We start from the raw sequence: 17684 nt of genomic DNA on the forward strand, positions 1-17684 counted from the left end.
CTTAATCCAAACGGAGGAATTTCAACCTTCCAAACTTCTTTTTCCTTTATCTACATTATTATTGTACATGATTTTCAACATGTACACACACAAATTAATCTCTATCTCATATTTTTTTGCTTTTCTCATTGATTAATCAAATCCTTTCTAATCCGATGGTGATCAGAGAGAATTCGTTCAAATTCTGAATTAGAATTAATAATTTTTGTGTTAGATCAATTTTCATCTAAATTAATTTAATTTTAATTTGACTTTGTACTAGTAAGACTGACTCTATAAATTGTTTGATCTTTACGTCAGATATAATTTTAAAAAGTAGATTTTTTTTTTTATCTTTTCAAAATTTTTATTAAAAAAATTAACATTAAATAAATAAAAAAAAACTCAAATTTGAAACTTGCACTACTAGAATATTCAAATTTGCTTAATCAACATAAAAAAATATTAAATTAAAATTTTTGTTATAAATTGTCTTTTTTATTAGATTTTACTTGCTTTTTTTTTTTAATGATATTTACTATTTTAAGATAACTTTGACACCGTATATTTTTCAAAATCTTAAAACATTATGTATATATAGAGGTTAACTCTCTTATAAATCTTTAACTTTTACAATTTTTAATTTGTTACTTAATCACTCAAACTTATATTAAACAATATTTTCTTGCAAATTAAAAAATTCAATATTAAAATAATTATGGATAAAAAAGAAGAAGATATACTTCCCTTAATATAGTACAATACTTAGATTCAATATTAGTACACATAAACTATTGATTCATATTATGCTTAACATAAAAACTTTTAGTTGAATTATAAAAACATATCCACTTTGTCAAATCTTCTATAACAAATAAAATAAACCTATACCTTTATCTTTTATAGTTTTAACTAATGAAAAAATATAGAAAGAACAGAACCACATGCACATCTTCCTCTACTCATTTACTCAATAAAGATGATTCTTCATCATTTTTGTACATTCAAGTACACATTGAAAACTATGTATCATATATGCTTCTGACACATGAATATTCATAACTAACATAATCACCCTTTTGCTCTAATTTTTACTATATGTGAACAACAAAATTTGTTAATATCTAGTAGTTAAGAATGAAAACAAAAAGTTATAAAAAATAATTAAAATAAATATATATTATTGACATTGATCTATACAAGAATATGACAGCTTTTGATTACAAAAAGGCCATTCATAGAACTAACTCTATATAGTATATTAATAGCACCTACTACTATAGTACCACTGTTTTTTTTTTCTTTGTGGATAGTTAATTAATTAAAGCTACATGAAATTGAATGAATGTTCCTAAGTTCAAAAATTTATAGTCCTATTAACATCACACATGCCTTAAATCTATCACTGCTCATTCTTACACAATAATAGTCACTGATTGTGATTGAAAACTAGCTTTTTATGAGATGTTAAAATTACCCTTTGTTTTGTAGAGTTTAATTAAATTAAATTAATTAATGTGATTATTCTTTGTCTTTCCATTCAAATCATGGGTTTACCTCACTCTATACTTGAAAGGGCTACTACTTTTATTTATTTGTTCCTTTCATTCTTTGACAAAATTAATACCCTTTTTAATGATAGTTTAAGAAGTAATTTTTGAATTACTCTATGGTTATTATTCCATTTTTATTACTTTTTGTTCATTTAAGTCATCCTTTAGGTCTCATCAAAGATTGCTAAGTAGAAAATAAAAAATAATTTTTTTACAAAAAATTTAAATGAGTTGAGTTTGTGAACTCGTTAAAATTAGAGCAGATTTCAAAACTCAACAATTATTTACAAAAATATTTTTGATATGATAACATAAATTAAACCCACGATCTTTCAATTAAAACAACACATTACCAACTGAATTAAATTAAAATTCAATAATTAGAAAAGAAGTTGAAATAAAGAAATTTTTTTTGGGTAACAAAATGTGAAAAATAAATTAATAAAATTATATAATAAAAAATATAAATATTCACAATAGGTGAAACAATTAGTGGGCAACAATTATAATGTTATTGATTTTATAGGTTAGATGCATAAAAGCAAAATTGGGACCACTTTTTTTAAAGGGTCATGATTTTAATACCCATCATACATGCACTTGAATGGGACCCATTGCTTTTCTAACCCATTCCTTTATCTTCTTTTTTTTCTTGTTGTTACTCTTCTACAATATACTAAATTTAATAATTTTTATTAAAGTAAAATTGAATATATAAAAAAAAAAATTTTTTAAATTGAAGACAAGCATATAAAATATTTCTAGAAAAATAGTTTGGAGAAATATTTAATTACTTAATAACAAATTGGAGAAATATATTTTTGGAAGCATTAAAGTTGGTGTTATGGTAGTTGGTTCTATTTTCCTTAGCAAATTAATTGCTTTATCTTCAAACTATGGTATCCAACCACAAAAAATACATAAATAAGTTGAAATTATAATTAAATTTGGAAATTATGAAAACGACAACAAGATATTTAATGTGAAATGAGCAATAGGATCTCTCCACCCTCTCATTGTTCATCATCATCATCAACTTTTTTTTTTTCTTTATTATTAAACAAACAATTAATCAATTAATTAATCAAACTTTGTAGAAGAAGACGTTTCCTCGTTTTTCATCTGTTTGTGACTTTTTACACACCTCAATTATATTTTCATATTTTTCATATATAAATATGTTTATAATATTTATTTCTTAGCATATGCTAGTTTTTTCTTCTTCATCTCTCTCTCTCTCTCCCCCTCTCTCTCTTTTTTTTTCTTCTCCATTAAAAAAATTCCTCATAAGGAGTTGTTTGGTTGCATCAAATGATTTGAAAAGAAGAGTCAAATCAAATCAAAAGAAGTTTTATCTATCTATCTATCTTGATCTATTCATAATCACAGGTACTTCTCCTCAAAAAAGTTTAACATGATAATAACATATTCATGAATGTGTTCACTTTCATAAAATTTCAACACACACCCAGAATTTCAATCATGAAAAAGATTAAATTTTTCATCAATAAATAAGTGAATAATTAAGTGAAGAAAGATGGGTATTTTTTCAGTTAAGGTGGAAGAATTTTCTTGAGTGACAGAATTCAAAACATAGATCATATGTAACAGGTGAGTTTAATGATGTCTCTGTCTCAAAACAAAATCTTTGTTTTTCTCATGTTTTTGTGTCATTGTTGTAATTGAAAATTGTGTGCAGAGATATAGATGAATAAGAAGCACGTGTACACACTTCAATTTACATCACAATCTGCAGGTACTATATCTATACAATTTTCATTAATTCTATATAGAAAAAAAAAACTAATTACATAGAAAAAGAAATTTCTTTCTCACACTTTTTTTTCATTCTTCTTCTTTCTTTCAATCTCTTTGTACTTCTCTACTCTCTTGTCAAATCACTTCCCTTTGTAAAAAGCTTCTATTTGGGTATTTTTTATCATTCTTTTCCTTTTTGAGTTCACCATGTGATTAAAAGAATTTCTACAAAGAAACTTGTTTCATCTATAGCTTAATTTGGAAAATTCATATCTTATAAGTCTTTCATTGAATTTTCTTCTTTACTAGGAATTTTTTGTTACAAGAATGAACTTTAATTCAATCATAGAGATTTTGTTCTTCCGTTAAATAATTCAGTTAATAGTTCAGTTGGTATTAGCGACTTCCCTTAAGTTAATTCAGTTGATAGCTAAATTTATATCAGAGACATCAATTATTGAGATTTTGTTTGATGAAATTGTTTTTTTTTTCTTTGATAGTTAATATCTTAGATGTGATTGTGAATTTTGAAATTAAAAAAAACACTGACAATTTGTGTTTTATTTTTTTTTTCAGATTGAAGTAACAAAGGAAAATAAATTATTTATATTTTGTAATTTTACACAAAAATAAATAAAAAATCGATGGCTACATACTTTCATAATAATTCAGAAATTCAAGGTGGTTCTACCGACGGACTACAAACACTGATATTTATGAACCCGTCGGGATACATCAATTACTCCGACGCGCCGCCGCAACAGCAGCAACAGAATCTGATTTTTCTCAATTCAGCCGCCGCGCTCACCGGAAACACTTCACTCCAGCAACAGAACCTATCTCAGCCGCCACCACAATTCGTCGGTGTTCCACTCTCGGCGGAACACTCTGTACACGCCCATCATGATGTCTCGGCCCTGCATGGCTTCCCTCCGCGCATGCAGTACAACATGTGGAACGCAGCTGACCCGAATTCCACGGCGCGTGAAGGCACACGCGCTACTCAGGGACTGTCTTTAAGCTTACACGCACAAGGTTCCGGCGAGGACGGCCGTGTTTCGAATGGTGGACAGTGTTCCTCTGTCTCTGGTGGGGTTTCCGGGATTCAGAGTGTGTTGTTGAGTTCTAAGTATTTGAAGGCTACACAGGAGTTACTTGACGAGGTTGTTAATGTTAATGGTGGGATTAAGGTTGAGAGTGCTAAGAAGAGTTTTGAGAAGAATAAGGTTGTTGGAGAATCTTCAACTGCGGTTAGTGGTGATGGTGGTTCTGTTGGTGGTGGTGGTGATGGAAATGGAAAACGTAGCTCTGAGTTATCAACTACTGAGAGACAAGAAATTCAGATGAAGAAAGCAAAGTTAATTAACATGCTTGATGAAGTAAGTTTGTGAGTTTATTAAATTTATGATTAATCACAGACACTTCGAACACGACTCTGACACTAATACAGCGAGGCAACGCCAATAATAATTTAAAAAAATAAATAAATTAAAGATAATTATAAGTACCGGTGTAGATGTTCAACAAAGATACTGGTGTAACACTGACAGATTTTTTTCCAGAGATGTCAGTGTTACCAGTTTTATAGAACTTAATTAACACAAGCTTAAGATTTACTAATTAATGTGTTTTTTTGGATTGTTTTGGTTTGAAGGTGGAACAAAGATACAGACAATACCACAACCAAATGCAGATGGTGATATCCTCATTTGAGCAAGTAGCAGGGATTGGTTCTGCAAGAACATACACTGCACTTGCACTTCAAACGATTTCGAAGCAATTTCGGTGCTTAAAAGATGCAATCACAGGCCAAATTAGAGCAGCAAATAAGAGCTTAGGAGAAGATGATAGTTTTGGTGGCAAAATTGAAGGGTCAAGACTCAAATATGTTGATCATCATTTGAGACAGCAAAGAGCTATTCAACAATTGGGTATGATTCATCATAATGCTTGGAGACCTCAAAGAGGATTGCCTGAAAGATCGGTTTCGGTTCTTCGTGCGTGGCTTTTTGAGCACTTCCTTCACCCGTAAGTTCTCGATGAACCTTCTCGAATTCAGATTTTTTATAGTCAAAGGTTTCCAGTATTCACGCAGACATTTAAGAGGTCGTTTGATTGAGATAGGTTGTCTGATCTCAATCCAACGACCATCGATTTGTCTGAATGCGTGAGTGACGTAGTAAATCCCACTATGACCTTTTTGTACAATATTAGAAAAGCTTAAAAATTGTAAATAATCATTTTATTATTGAAATTATAATATAGTCAAATTTATGCTGAAACAACATTTGTTTGGTTTTAGTTATCCAAAGGATTCAGACAAACATATGCTTGCAAAACAAACCGGACTTACTAGGAGCCAGGTAACCTCATACTTCTTCAACAAGTGTTATTTTTTCTTCAAACACGAGTGCGAACATAATCTCTAACACACTTTTCTTAATTGATCGCGTTAATTTAACAATATGCTACAGGTATCGAATTGGTTCATAAATGCGCGAGTTCGTCTTTGGAAACCAATGGTGGAAGAAATGTACACCGAAGAGATGAAGGATCAAGAGGCAAATGGTTCTGAGGAAAACAAATCAAGCAAGAATACCGATGAAGATCCTTCGATGAAAACAACAACTCCACAAGAAAGAGTTCCAACTTCAGAAACAGAATCCAAAAGTTTCAATTCCAAACAAGACCTTTCTGTAGTTCCGGTTTCAGCACAATCAACATCACCAATTGGTGTCAATGTTAGAAACAATTCAGGATTCAGCTTCACCGAACTCGATGGAATAACTCAAGCAAGTCCAAAAAGAACAAGGAACCATGAGATTCTTCATTCTCCGAATCAAATGAAATCTAACGAGACAGAAAATAATGAACAAATTTCGATGAAATTTGGTGGTGACAGACAAAGTAGAGATGGTTATTGTTTCATGGGAAACCAAACTAATTTCATCGCCGGATTTGGTCAATACCCTATGGAGGAAATCGGAAGATTCGACGCAGAAGAATTCGCGCCGAGGTTTTCAGGTAATAATGGCGTTTCACTCACTCTTGGTTTGCCTCATTGTGACACATTATCAGGAACACATCAAAGTTTTATACCAAACCAAAACATTCAACTAGGAAGAAGGTTGGAAATGAATGAAACAAATGAGTTTGGTGCTATAAACAATTCAAATTCTCATTCTTCAGCTGCATTTGAGAGCATCAACATGCAGAATCCAAAGAGGTTCGCTGCACAATTGCTGCCCGATTTCGTGGCCTAAATAAGACATCGAAAGGTGTCACGCAGTTTTTGATCTCGGCCATTTGATCAAAATCAATGGCCGAGAATGTGTAATCTTATTCATGTGATCTCTAATCGATGACCGAGACCGTTTACAACGCGTAAATGTGTACTTCTGTACCTGCGAGGAATCTCGATCCATGACGTCGATTCTTGTTTTCTGTTGATTTCTTGAAATCTATGTGTTTTTACTTTGGGGTAGAAGTGAAGTGTTATAGTGTATAAAGAAAGGAGGGATTTTATTATTCTAGTATAGGTTTATACCCTGCATTGCATAGAACCATTTGAGTTCTTAGATGGCATAGGGATTTGAAAGTATATGGTTGAGGTTGTATATTATTTTTGTAAGTTTTGAAGATGGGATAGATGGGTTTATATATTATATAGTTTCAATTGGTAAAGATGACAATATATCTTCGATTGTTTTATGATTTTTTTTGTTGCACTTACTACCTTCTTTTATTTTTAATTATTTTGTCAACCATTAGCATTGATTCAGTTGTTAAAGGAAGCATATTTATGTAGAAATTTATAAGGTGAGTTCTAGGTTTCTTTATAAAAAAGACACATGTTCAATCGTTAGTTGTTTCAGTGGTGATTGATACTGAATTTAGTAGAGAGAATTATAGTTTGATCTCTCGCAACTGCGATAAAGAAGCGGCTGAAACTACTTGTTACTAGAATTGATTTCTAGATTAGATTAGACGGTCCAATAAATTAGATATTAATGTAGAAAAAAAAAACACGTGCATTTCATTAATCATTTAAACATAATTTTTTCTCTCAAATTTTTATATTTGCATTATTACCCCATTTTCAATTAGTGTGCTTTAATTCATTTTAGTCAGTTTTGTATTATCTTCTTTAATTTTATTTTGAGACCATATCTTACTCTATATTTAAAAATAGTTCTTCTACGCTCAAAGTTCATTATTTTTTATGCCATATTACTGATTTATTTGAAAAATAAAATATACCTTTTACAAATTTTATTGTACTATGCATAAAAATGGAACTTACAAAAATTGTCAATAGTTTTGGATACTAAATCACTAGTTGCAATTGAATTACATTTGCAGTTAAACAAAATAGACAAATATAATTTCTATCAATTAATTTTGTAATTTATATACAAATTTCAAACCACAAAAAAGGTGTAAAAATTAATAATATTCATAAAACCACTTTGCAAGTGGATAGTTGGTAAAAATTTAAAAAAGATTTTGAAAAATATCTTAAACTTAATACTTTTAGTAGAAAATAAAAATATGTTTTTATGAGATTAAAAGAGCCAAGGATTTTCTATAGAAAATAATCCAAGCATATAGATTAGAAAGCATGGGAATTTTGATATGGGAAAATGATAGTGGATTTATGGAAGTTCGATTGATGAAATTTTCAAATTTGTTTGTTTATTAGTCTATTTTACACGTTGTGGATAGTCTGATGATGAAAATTTTAGTCGGTGTTCTTCCTATAAAGGAAAGAGCCAATCCATTTTTAGTGAAAGATGTAACACTCAAGGATAAAGAGGGCGACTAGCATGTGACATTTTTGGAAGTTTTCGAAAAGCGTGTGAGTGAGGACAAAACATGCTGAAAAGACATGTGTTGGTTTGTGGGATCAGTCGATGATCCTGAAAGTAATTTGGGGCGTTACAAATGGTATCAGAACCAGACCTTTCCCAGTATGATGTGGTTCGAGGATGAACCAAGCAGAAGCTGATGGGCATGTAACACCCATGGCCGACGAGGGATAGGAGCATGTAACATCCGAGGCCGAAGAGGGCGAGGAGTGGTTGCTGAATTCATATCGGAATAAGAGGGATTCTGAGGTTGTGCAGGTGTGAGACTGCATAGTTGAAGGAAGGCTTATGAGGATTGATTGGTACTACCTATACCAACAAAATGCATCTTCTTTTTGGTAGCCTGACACATCAGATTTCCATAGTTAAGCGTGCTTCATTTGGAGTAGTATTTGGATGAGTGACCTTCTTGGAAGTTTCCCGAAAAGCATATGAGTGAAGACAAAGCATGTTATAAATAACCGTGTTGGTTTGTGGGATCATTCGATAATCATGAAAGTAGTTTGGGACGTTACATAAGACTTGTGAGTTGTGATATGGAAAGGTGATGGTGGACCTCCAAAATTACGATTGATGAAAATTTTAAATTGGTTTGTTTCTTAGTCTATTTTACATGATGTGCACGGTGTGATATTGAAAGTTCTAGTCCGTGTTCTTCTAGTGAAGGAAAGAGTCGGTTGAGAAGGACCTTCTATAGTGAAATACCCCTGAATTATGATATGGGAAGGTGATGGTGAAGGTTAAGAAAAACACAAGAAAGAGGCATTTGAATTGGGTTTCCAAAAACTTTTTCCTTTAGAGAAAATATTCACCAAAACAAATGAGATAGACAAAATGAGAAAGAAGAATGACACTTTCGGTTTATACAAGTTCACCTTAGAAAAGGTTAATCTTGTCCATCCGCTAAGGTAATTTCACCTTAGAAAAGGACTTAATCCACTAATCTTGAAAGATTACAAACAACCTCTAAGAGTCTAGAAAGGCACCTTAGCCCTCCAAAGTATCCAAACTAACAACCTAGTCACTTGGGGAAAAACAAATCTCAACAGATTTACAATAAAAAGTGTTTACAATTAATGCTTTTAGATAAGAAAATGAAACAAAGTTTAAGAACAAGTGTTAACACAAATAATGGGCAACAACTCTTGTGTTCTAGTTATTCTCTTAGAATTAAATTTTTCACAATGGAGTGTTTAGAGCAATATCTCTCTAATTTTCTTTCTCTTGCTTTTCTTTCATGTTGAAGTTTTAGTATCCAATGGTTGAACAATAGTTGAGGAACTTCACAATACTTGAGCCATTTTCTTCAATGGTGAGTGCCTCTATATATAGTCCCAAAAATTAGACCATTGAGAAGGATGACACGTCTCTTTCCCTTGCCAGCTGACATAACGACTCTAATGAGATCGTAGGAAACAAATAGCACACAAAAATGGGGTCGTACATATGTCCTTGCAGTAGTGGAGAAAGTAATGTACTATTGTAACATTATGCTTCTAGCGCAAGTTTATGATTTTTCCTTCTTAGAGATATACTTCTGATCTAAAGTAGTGAGAGCATAAAAGAGATCAAGTGACGTGAAATTTTCCAAAGCAGTAGAGTCTTTAGAGTTGATCGCAATAGCTTATCTGAAAGCCACATCTTAATTTCTAAGCTGGAAGAAAAAGCTTATCTGAGGTTGAAATGTTAACTTATGATTTTGAAGAGTAGCTTATCTTAGAAACACTTGAGAATCATTTTCTAACGAACATTCAACGTTCTTCAGAACTGTTGATGTTACTTCAGAAATGGATGAATAGCTCTTCTAAGGTGTGTCAGCGCTGATTATGATGATCTTTTAGATAGTAATCTATAATCAATCAAAATAATTTATATGCACACTCAAGAAACTATTAAAATACAAAATTGTTGCATATAAAATATATATGTATTGTTATCATCAAAACTAAAGATTGAGAGCATAACCAAATCTTGTTATAATAATCTCCCCGTTTTTGATGATGACAAAATCATGTATTTTGAAAAACAATTTTTACAAGGTAATATCATAAAAATATATCAGAGTTAGATAGAGAAAACTCCCCTGAGATGTACAAGTCCCCCTGAATCAGATAAGGGATATCAGAGCCTTGTTGAATTTATCAAAGTTTGATTTTAGTAGAAATGTTCTCTTCAGAACTTAAAATATCAGAGCACGTTGTTTCTCAGAACTTAAGTTCATCAGATCTTGTAATATTAGAGCATGATTTATCAAATCTCATCACATCAGATATTTTGAGCAACAAAAATTCTTTAGAGCGTTACTTATCAGATATATCTGAGCAACCAATTTCTTTATCTGATCTTTATCATGATTTAATTCATTCATTAGAATCAGTGTGTTCCCGAAACTCAATTTAAATCTTTTTGCACGTATCATGTAAGCAATGCAATTTTTAGAGAGTTAGATATGAATCAAAATCATCATTATTTTTCTCCCCCTTTTTGTCGTAATAAAAAAGTTAAGATTCTTAATTGATTTTTAATGATTAAGCAAATATATATGAAGAATAGTAAAAACAAAACGAACATAATTTCATTGATGAGGGAAAGGTAGCACAAACAAGACGCAAAAACAACATAGATAATAAAAATAACAAGATATCTTCAATCTTCGAAGCCTTCACAGTTGACTGACTCAAGAACATTTTCAGGACCAAGTGATCGAATAGAACTGACTATTCTTACCTTGTAGAAAATTTTAGATAGAAGTCTCCCCAAAAGGAATGAAGGATTTATGTCTACTTCTGGAGACGGTAAAAGATTCCTTCAGATAGTTGAACATATTTTGCACCAGGTCAACATTGACATCAGAGAGAGGAAAGTAAATGAACAGTCTATCATCATGGGTCAGGCTGTTCAAGTTATCTCCTCTCGGGCGAAAGTTGGTTAGAAGTGAAGGTTAAGAAAGACTTAGAAGGGGGGGGGGGGGGGGGGGGGGGGGGGGGGGGGGGGGGGGGGGGGCGTTGAATAAGTGGTTCTTTTTTTATAAAAAAAACTTGATGAAGGAAAGATCGTCAAAACACAGTTATTTTTATCCTGGTTCACCTTCTCAATAAGGCTACCTCCAGTCCACCCTCAACAAGGTGATTTGCCTCTCTCAACGAGGACTTAATCTACTATAATCAGAACCTGATTACACTTGCACGACCAACTACCGTGAATCACAATACAATGAACGAGCCAAACTGCTGGTGACTAAAAATCCCGTACAAACCAATTGTTTGTGACTAACCAACTTCTAAGACTCAACTAGTCCTAGACTTCTTGAGACTTCTGACCCAACTGGTATCTCAAGGACTCAGTTACCACATAACTTCTGTTGACAGTGTATTGTTTTGCTTCTAGAAAGTTGTAATCACAACTGTGATATTTCACTAAGATTAAGTACAAAATAATGAACTCAGAATATGGATAAGAAATTTTTTGCTTTAGAGAGTTTCTCTTTACACTTGATGATTTATCAGAGTTGCAGCGTTCTTGTGTGTTCTATCTTGTTTTCTTCTTTTTCGCTCGTTGTGTGTTTTTTTTCTTTAAATGATCATGAATACATATAGTTTCAGAATTTTTTGACCGTTATCTTCAAAGCTTGTATTCAACATTAAATGGTTTGTGTGTTGTCTTTACTTTTGTTGTCTCCAGGGATTTGCATATGGATAGCTTCTTCAATCAACCTTGGGAATTACGCTTATGGAGTGTTGCAATCGTTTTTCTAATGATTATGTCTTCAACGGTTTAATTTGAATCAATCTACGTAATCTTCTGCTCAGCCTTTGTTCTTCAACTTCTGTTGTGGATGTGTTTACGGTGTTCTGGTGTAATATCAGAAGTTTCTTTCAGCGGTATTAATTTGAATCATTCCTTATGATCTTCTGTCCAGCCTTGTTCTTCAACTTTTGTTGTAGATATGTTTCCAGCGTGCGGTATTAAAAGTTGCTTTACAACTTGCGTTGTTTTTCTCTAGCTTCTCATAGGTGCCAAGTTTTGATTGCTGGTACTGGTATATCTTCTGAAATTAGAACCATATTATTAGAGTACCATGTTTGCTTTATACAAAATTTGTTTGCTTGTTATCATCAAAACACTAAGATATGATTAGAACCAAACTATGTTCTAACAATCTCCCCCTTTTTGATGATGACAAAACATTTACGTTCTGAAAAAAAATTTGTATAAGAAAATTGATCTCCCCCTGAGATGTATAATCTCCCACTGAAATAAATATTTAGAGAGAAATATGATGGATAAATTCCTTGAATAATTTTCTTCTTGACTTGATTTTTCAGAAGATTGATGGATGTGGCTATGTATGCGCGCATCTTCACGGAAGTTTTAAATATATATGCCCACATTCCTTTTAACAACAGAAAACTTCTGGAGCACAAGTTAAAGAAATTTTATCTTTGATTTGTAGACCTTGTTCTGTTCAAGTTACTTAAAAAAATTTAGGAGATGTATTTTCTTTTCTTTTACGCATAATTCTCCCTCTTTTGTCATAATAAAAAAGAAATGATACAAAATGAAAATGTATGAGTTTAGTCAGGTAGGACCATTATAGGAATTAAATTATCATGTTATCCCAGAAATATACAATTGTTTAAGAGAAGAAAAAAACTCAAGATACTTTGAAACACAGACTCCAAGTAGATGGGTTCATAATATCCTCCATGAAAGAAGAAACGGTCACAGCGCTCTGCATGCAGTGCTTCCCTCTTGTTCGAAATTTCTGACATACGGAGTGTGTTCACGATTCCTGCAGATTCAATACATGCTGACAGGACTCTTCCATAGGGAATGAATAATTCTTGACCACATTTGAAGGCTATTAGATACTCTCTACTGTGTCCAAAGATGATTGCAACAAGGTTTATTGGTTTACCTGATTCCAGGCGATTGATCAAGAACCTGACTCTAGCACACAGGATTTTATGGAATTTTCCTCTAGGAATGAGATTTGAAAGAATCATCCTGAACCAGACTTGTTTGGATGAGAAGAGGTAGTAGGGGTTGTTTTTGAGACGACGAGCGAGTCTGCTCAAATCTTTTAGGATGATAAATTCATTGGCATAGTCGAAGACTGAGAGACATGCAACATCATGCCTAACTGGACACCCAATAACTTCAGCAATGGATGCTTTAGAAATTCGGAAATGAATTCCATAAATGGAGGAAGTGATACTAAGGTTATCTTCACTGACAGAAGCATTGGCCCAGAAATTTTTGACAAGGTTTGGAAGAACATAACCATTTAGAATATAAATGTAGGATTCCCGTCCTTGCTTATAGCAGAGGTTTATGTAGTAGTTGTCTCTTTTAGCTAGCCATATATTTTGTTCTTTTATGACAGTGAGGGCTGTTTGGGACGACATGCTGGAAGGAAGTATTGATGAGAGAACAAAACTGACACTAATTGAATAGATGGATGTTAGAAAAGGAAGGCTTTTTATAGAGGATTGATGAGAAGAGAAAACGTTTGGACTAGGTAATCAACGTATGAACTCACATGCATTATGGAATGAAGAGAAAGAGAGAAATATTGCAATGACCAAGGAAATAGTAGCGTTATGATTAAAGACAAGTTAGGGATAACGTAGAGAAATTAATGCAACAGTTACCAAGACTTATTACACATTTTTCTTTACACGCGCGACCTTTTAGATTTTGAAAATGTGCTCAACAATCTCAGGTTTACGTGAACTGGCAGTTTTATATGCTGAACTTCTGAATCATCTTAGAAAACAAACTTCTGATCCAAAAAGGTTAGATATTTCTAGATGATAATCTTGTAGATAGTTCAACTTGCACTTCAGAATTTAACCAAGATTTCATTCAAGACACAAATCCATACTAATATTCTTTAGAATGAACTTGAATCTATCTTTAGAAAGAGGTTTTGTGAAAATATCAGCCCATTGATGGTCTGTGTCAATAAAGTTTAAGCTTAATATCCCTTTCAGAATATAGTCTCTGATGAAATGATGCTTGATTTCTATGTGTTTAGCTTTAGAGTGAAGAATATGATTTTTGGAAAGGAATATGGCATAAGTGTTATCACAGAAAATGGGAATCTTACGCTCACAAATATGATAATCTTCTAACTGACTCTTCATCCAAAGCATTTGAGTGCTACATCCTGCAGCAGCAACATACTCTGCTTCTGTAGTTGATAGTGCAATGGTAGCTTGCTTTTTGCTATACCAGGAGATCAAATTATTTCTTAGAAACTCACAGCTTCTAGATGTACTTTTACATTCAATTCTATCTCCAGCAAAGTCAACATCATAATAACCTAGCAAGCTAAACACTCTAGATTTTCTATAACATAGTCCAACATTAGTATTACCTTTCAGATACCTTAGAATTCTCTTGACAGCAGTCAAGTGTGATTCTCTAGGGTCTGATTGGAATCTTGCACATAAACATACACTAAACAGAATATCAGGCCTAGATGCAGTTAGGTAGAGTAATGATCCAATCATACCTCTGTAGAGCTTCTAATCTACCTTCTTACTTACCTCTTCTTTGCTTAAAATGCAAGTAGGATGCATTGGAGTTTTCGCTTATTTACTTTCTGATAATTTGAATTTTTTCAGAAGTTCTTTGACATATTTTTCTTGATAAATGTAAGTGCCTTCAGAAGTTTGGTTTATTTGAATTCCCAGAAAGAATTTAAGTTCACCCATCATGCTCATTTCAAATTCTTCCTGCATAGACTTAGCAAATTCTTTTCCAAGAGAGATATTAGAAGTTCCAAAGATAATATCATCTACATATATTTGACAAATTAAGATATCATTTTTAAATGATTTTCGAAAGAGTGTTGTATCAACTTTCCCTCTTGTGAAACCTTTATCTAGGATAAATGAACTAAGTCGTTCATACCAAGCTCTGGAAGCTTGTTTAAAACTATATAAAGATTTCTTTAATTTAAAAACATGTTCAGGATAGATAGATTCTTCAAAACCAGGGGGTTGATGAACATACACCTCTTCTTCGATGTAACCATTTAAAAATGCACTTTTAACATCCATTTGATATAGAGTTATGTTAAATTGAGCAACACAAGCAATTAATAGTCTAATTGACTCTAACCTGGCGATTGTAGCAAAGGTTTCATTATAGTTAATACCTTCTTGCTGACTATACCCTTGAGCAACCAGTCATGCCTTGTTTCTAATAACTTCTCCTTGCTCATTCATTTTGTTTCTGAATACCCACTTTATTCCGATAATGTTGAATCCTCCAGGTCTTGGAACTAGATCTCATACATCGTTCCTGGTGAATTGATTTAGTTTTTCTTGCATAGCAATAATTCAATATGTGTCTTGAAGATCTTCATCTACTGAGGTTGGCTCAATCAATGATACTAATCCAAATAATGAATTTTCATTATTTCTTAGGAATGCTCTAGTTCTGATAAGATCATCTTTCTTGCCAAGGATAACATCTTCTGATTGATGTGTAGTTAGTCTTGGAAATATTTTATGAGAGTTTTCTTCAGAATTTCTCATGTTCTCATCTTCTGAATCATCAGGATTTGAGAGTTGTTCTTCTGTATCTGCAAAATTTTCAGTCTGCTTTGGCTTTTGATGACCAAGCTTATCATCAAATCTGATATCGATTAATTCTTCAACTATTAGGGTTTCTGTATTATATACTCTGTAGCCTTTTGAGAATTCAGAATATCCTAGCAGAAAACACTTTTGAGCCTTAGAATCAAACTTGTTCAAATGTTCTTTAGTGTTAAGAATAAAACAAGTACAACCAAATGGATGAAAATATGAAATGTTAGGTTTCCTATTATTCCATAATTAATAAGGGGTATTATCAAGAATATGTCTTATAGACACTATATTTTGAATATAACATGCAGTGTTTACTGCTTCTGCCCAGAAGTGCTTAGCCATATTGGCCTTATTGATCATTGTCCTAGCCATTTCTTGTAATGTTCTGTTTTTACGTTCTACAACCCCATTCTGCTGAGGTGTTCTAGGACAGAAGAAGTTATGAGAGATTCCATTTTATTTGAAGAACTTCTCAAAGAGACGATTCTCAAATTCTCCTCCATGATGACTTATGACCTTAATGATTTTAGATTCTTTTTCATTTTGTATTTGATTACAGAAGTCAAAAAATACAGTATGTGTTTCATCTTTATGTTTTAATAATTTTACCCATGTCCATCTGCTGTAGTCATCTACAATGACCAAACTATATTTCTTACCTCTTATTGATGCTGTTTTCACTAGACCAAATAAATAAATATGTAGAAGTTCTAAAGATCTTGAGGAAGAAATAACATTTTTAGATTTGAAAGAGGATTTTGAGAACTTTCCCTTCTGACATGCTTCACAAAGAGCATCTGAGTTGAACTTTAAATTGGGCAGTCCTCTTACTAAGTTGAGTTTGTTGAGTTGAGATAATCTCCTCAAGCTAACATGTCCCAATCTTCTGTGCCAAACCCATTGCTCATCATTTACAGACAGAAGACAATTCACTTTCTGAGATTTTAGATCAGAAAGATCAATCTTATAAATGTTATTCTTTCTCTTACTAGTAAAAAGAATTGATCCGTCTTTCTGAAATACAGCCTTGCAAGACTTTTAATTGCAAGACTTCAAGCTCTTTTCCAGTATGTTCAGAAAATACTTCATTTGTTTCAGCTTCTGAGTCTGAGTCATTTTCTGTGGTGGCCATGTATGCTATGTTGGAATGATCATCTTCTGAGTTGTATTCGTCTTCAGATGATTCAGAGTCATCCCAAGTAGCCATCAGGCTTTTCTTCCTTTCAAATCTTTTCCTAGGCCTTTCACTTTGCAGTTTATGACATTCACTTTTGAAGTGTCCTGGTTCATTGCATTCGTAGCACACATTGATTCTTCTGCTAGTCCTTTTGTATTCGGAGGTTTCTCCTTTATACTCAAAGCTACTGAAGTTTATGAACTTCCTTTGCTTGCTCCTCCAGAGTTGATTTACTCTTCTGGATAGAAGAGACATCTCATCTTCTTCTTCTGATCCGGACTCACTTGAGCATTCTTCCTTAGCTTGCAAAGTATTAGTTTCAGATTTTTTAACATATTTAAGAGCTATAGTCATACCTTTCTTTTTAGGCTCATTTGCATCGAGCTCAATCTCATGACTTCTTAGCGCACTGATGAGTTCTTCAAGGGATACTTCATCAAGATTCTTTGCAACTTTGAATGGTGTAACCATTGACCCCCATCTTCTTGGTAGACTTCTGATAATTTTGTTTACATGACCAGTTTGGTGTATCCTCTGTTTAGAACTCTTAGACTAGTAGTTAAGGTTTGAAATCTTGAGAACATGGCTTCAATAGTCCCGTACTCTTCCATCTTGAAGGCTTCATACTTATGGATTAAAGCTAGAGCTTTTGTTTCTTTGACTTGAGCATTGCCTTCATGAGTCATCTTGAATGACTCAAATATATCATGTGATGTATCTCTGTTAGTGATTTTCTCGTATTTTG

General features: G+C 32.7%; 1 protein-coding gene across 1 annotated transcript; it reads left to right on the forward strand.

Annotated features, from left to right (window-relative positions):
• Positions 1-2737: 2737 nt before the first annotated feature.
• LOC131634093 (BEL1-like homeodomain protein 1) lies at positions 2738-7022 on the forward strand. The gene is made up of 7 exons (XM_058904763.1): positions 2738-2921; positions 3086-3143; positions 3232-3288; positions 3867-4669; positions 4945-5318; positions 5593-5653; positions 5765-7022. The coding sequence occupies exons 4-7, from the start codon at positions 3935-3937 to the stop codon at positions 6551-6553; spliced, it is 1959 nt and encodes a 652-aa protein (XP_058760746.1). The 5' UTR covers positions 2738-2921; positions 3086-3143; positions 3232-3288; positions 3867-3934; the 3' UTR covers positions 6554-7022.
• Positions 7023-17684: the final 10662 nt, after the last annotated feature.

Source organism: Vicia villosa, unplaced genomic scaffold, assembly GCF_029867415.1.
Source record: "Vicia villosa cultivar HV-30 ecotype Madison, WI unplaced genomic scaffold, Vvil1.0 ctg.001224F_1_1, whole genome shotgun sequence".
NCBI classification, from domain to species: domain Eukaryota; kingdom Viridiplantae; phylum Streptophyta; class Magnoliopsida; order Fabales; family Fabaceae; genus Vicia; species Vicia villosa.

What these genes read in the sequence shown, in the direction of transcription:
- LOC131634093 (XM_058904763.1), top strand. Translation starts at nt 3,935, where the DNA reads ATGGCTACATACTTTCATAATAATTCAGAAATTCAAGGTGGTTCTACC. An exon ending in TAATTAACATGCTTGATGAA is followed by an intron (nt 4,670 to 4,944) that starts GTAAGTTTGTGA and finishes TTTGGTTTGAAG; the next exon opens with GTGGAACAAAGATACAGACA. An exon ending in CCGGACTTACTAGGAGCCAG is followed by an intron (nt 5,654 to 5,764) that starts GTAACCTCATAC and finishes AATATGCTACAG; the next exon opens with GTATCGAATTGGTTCATAAA.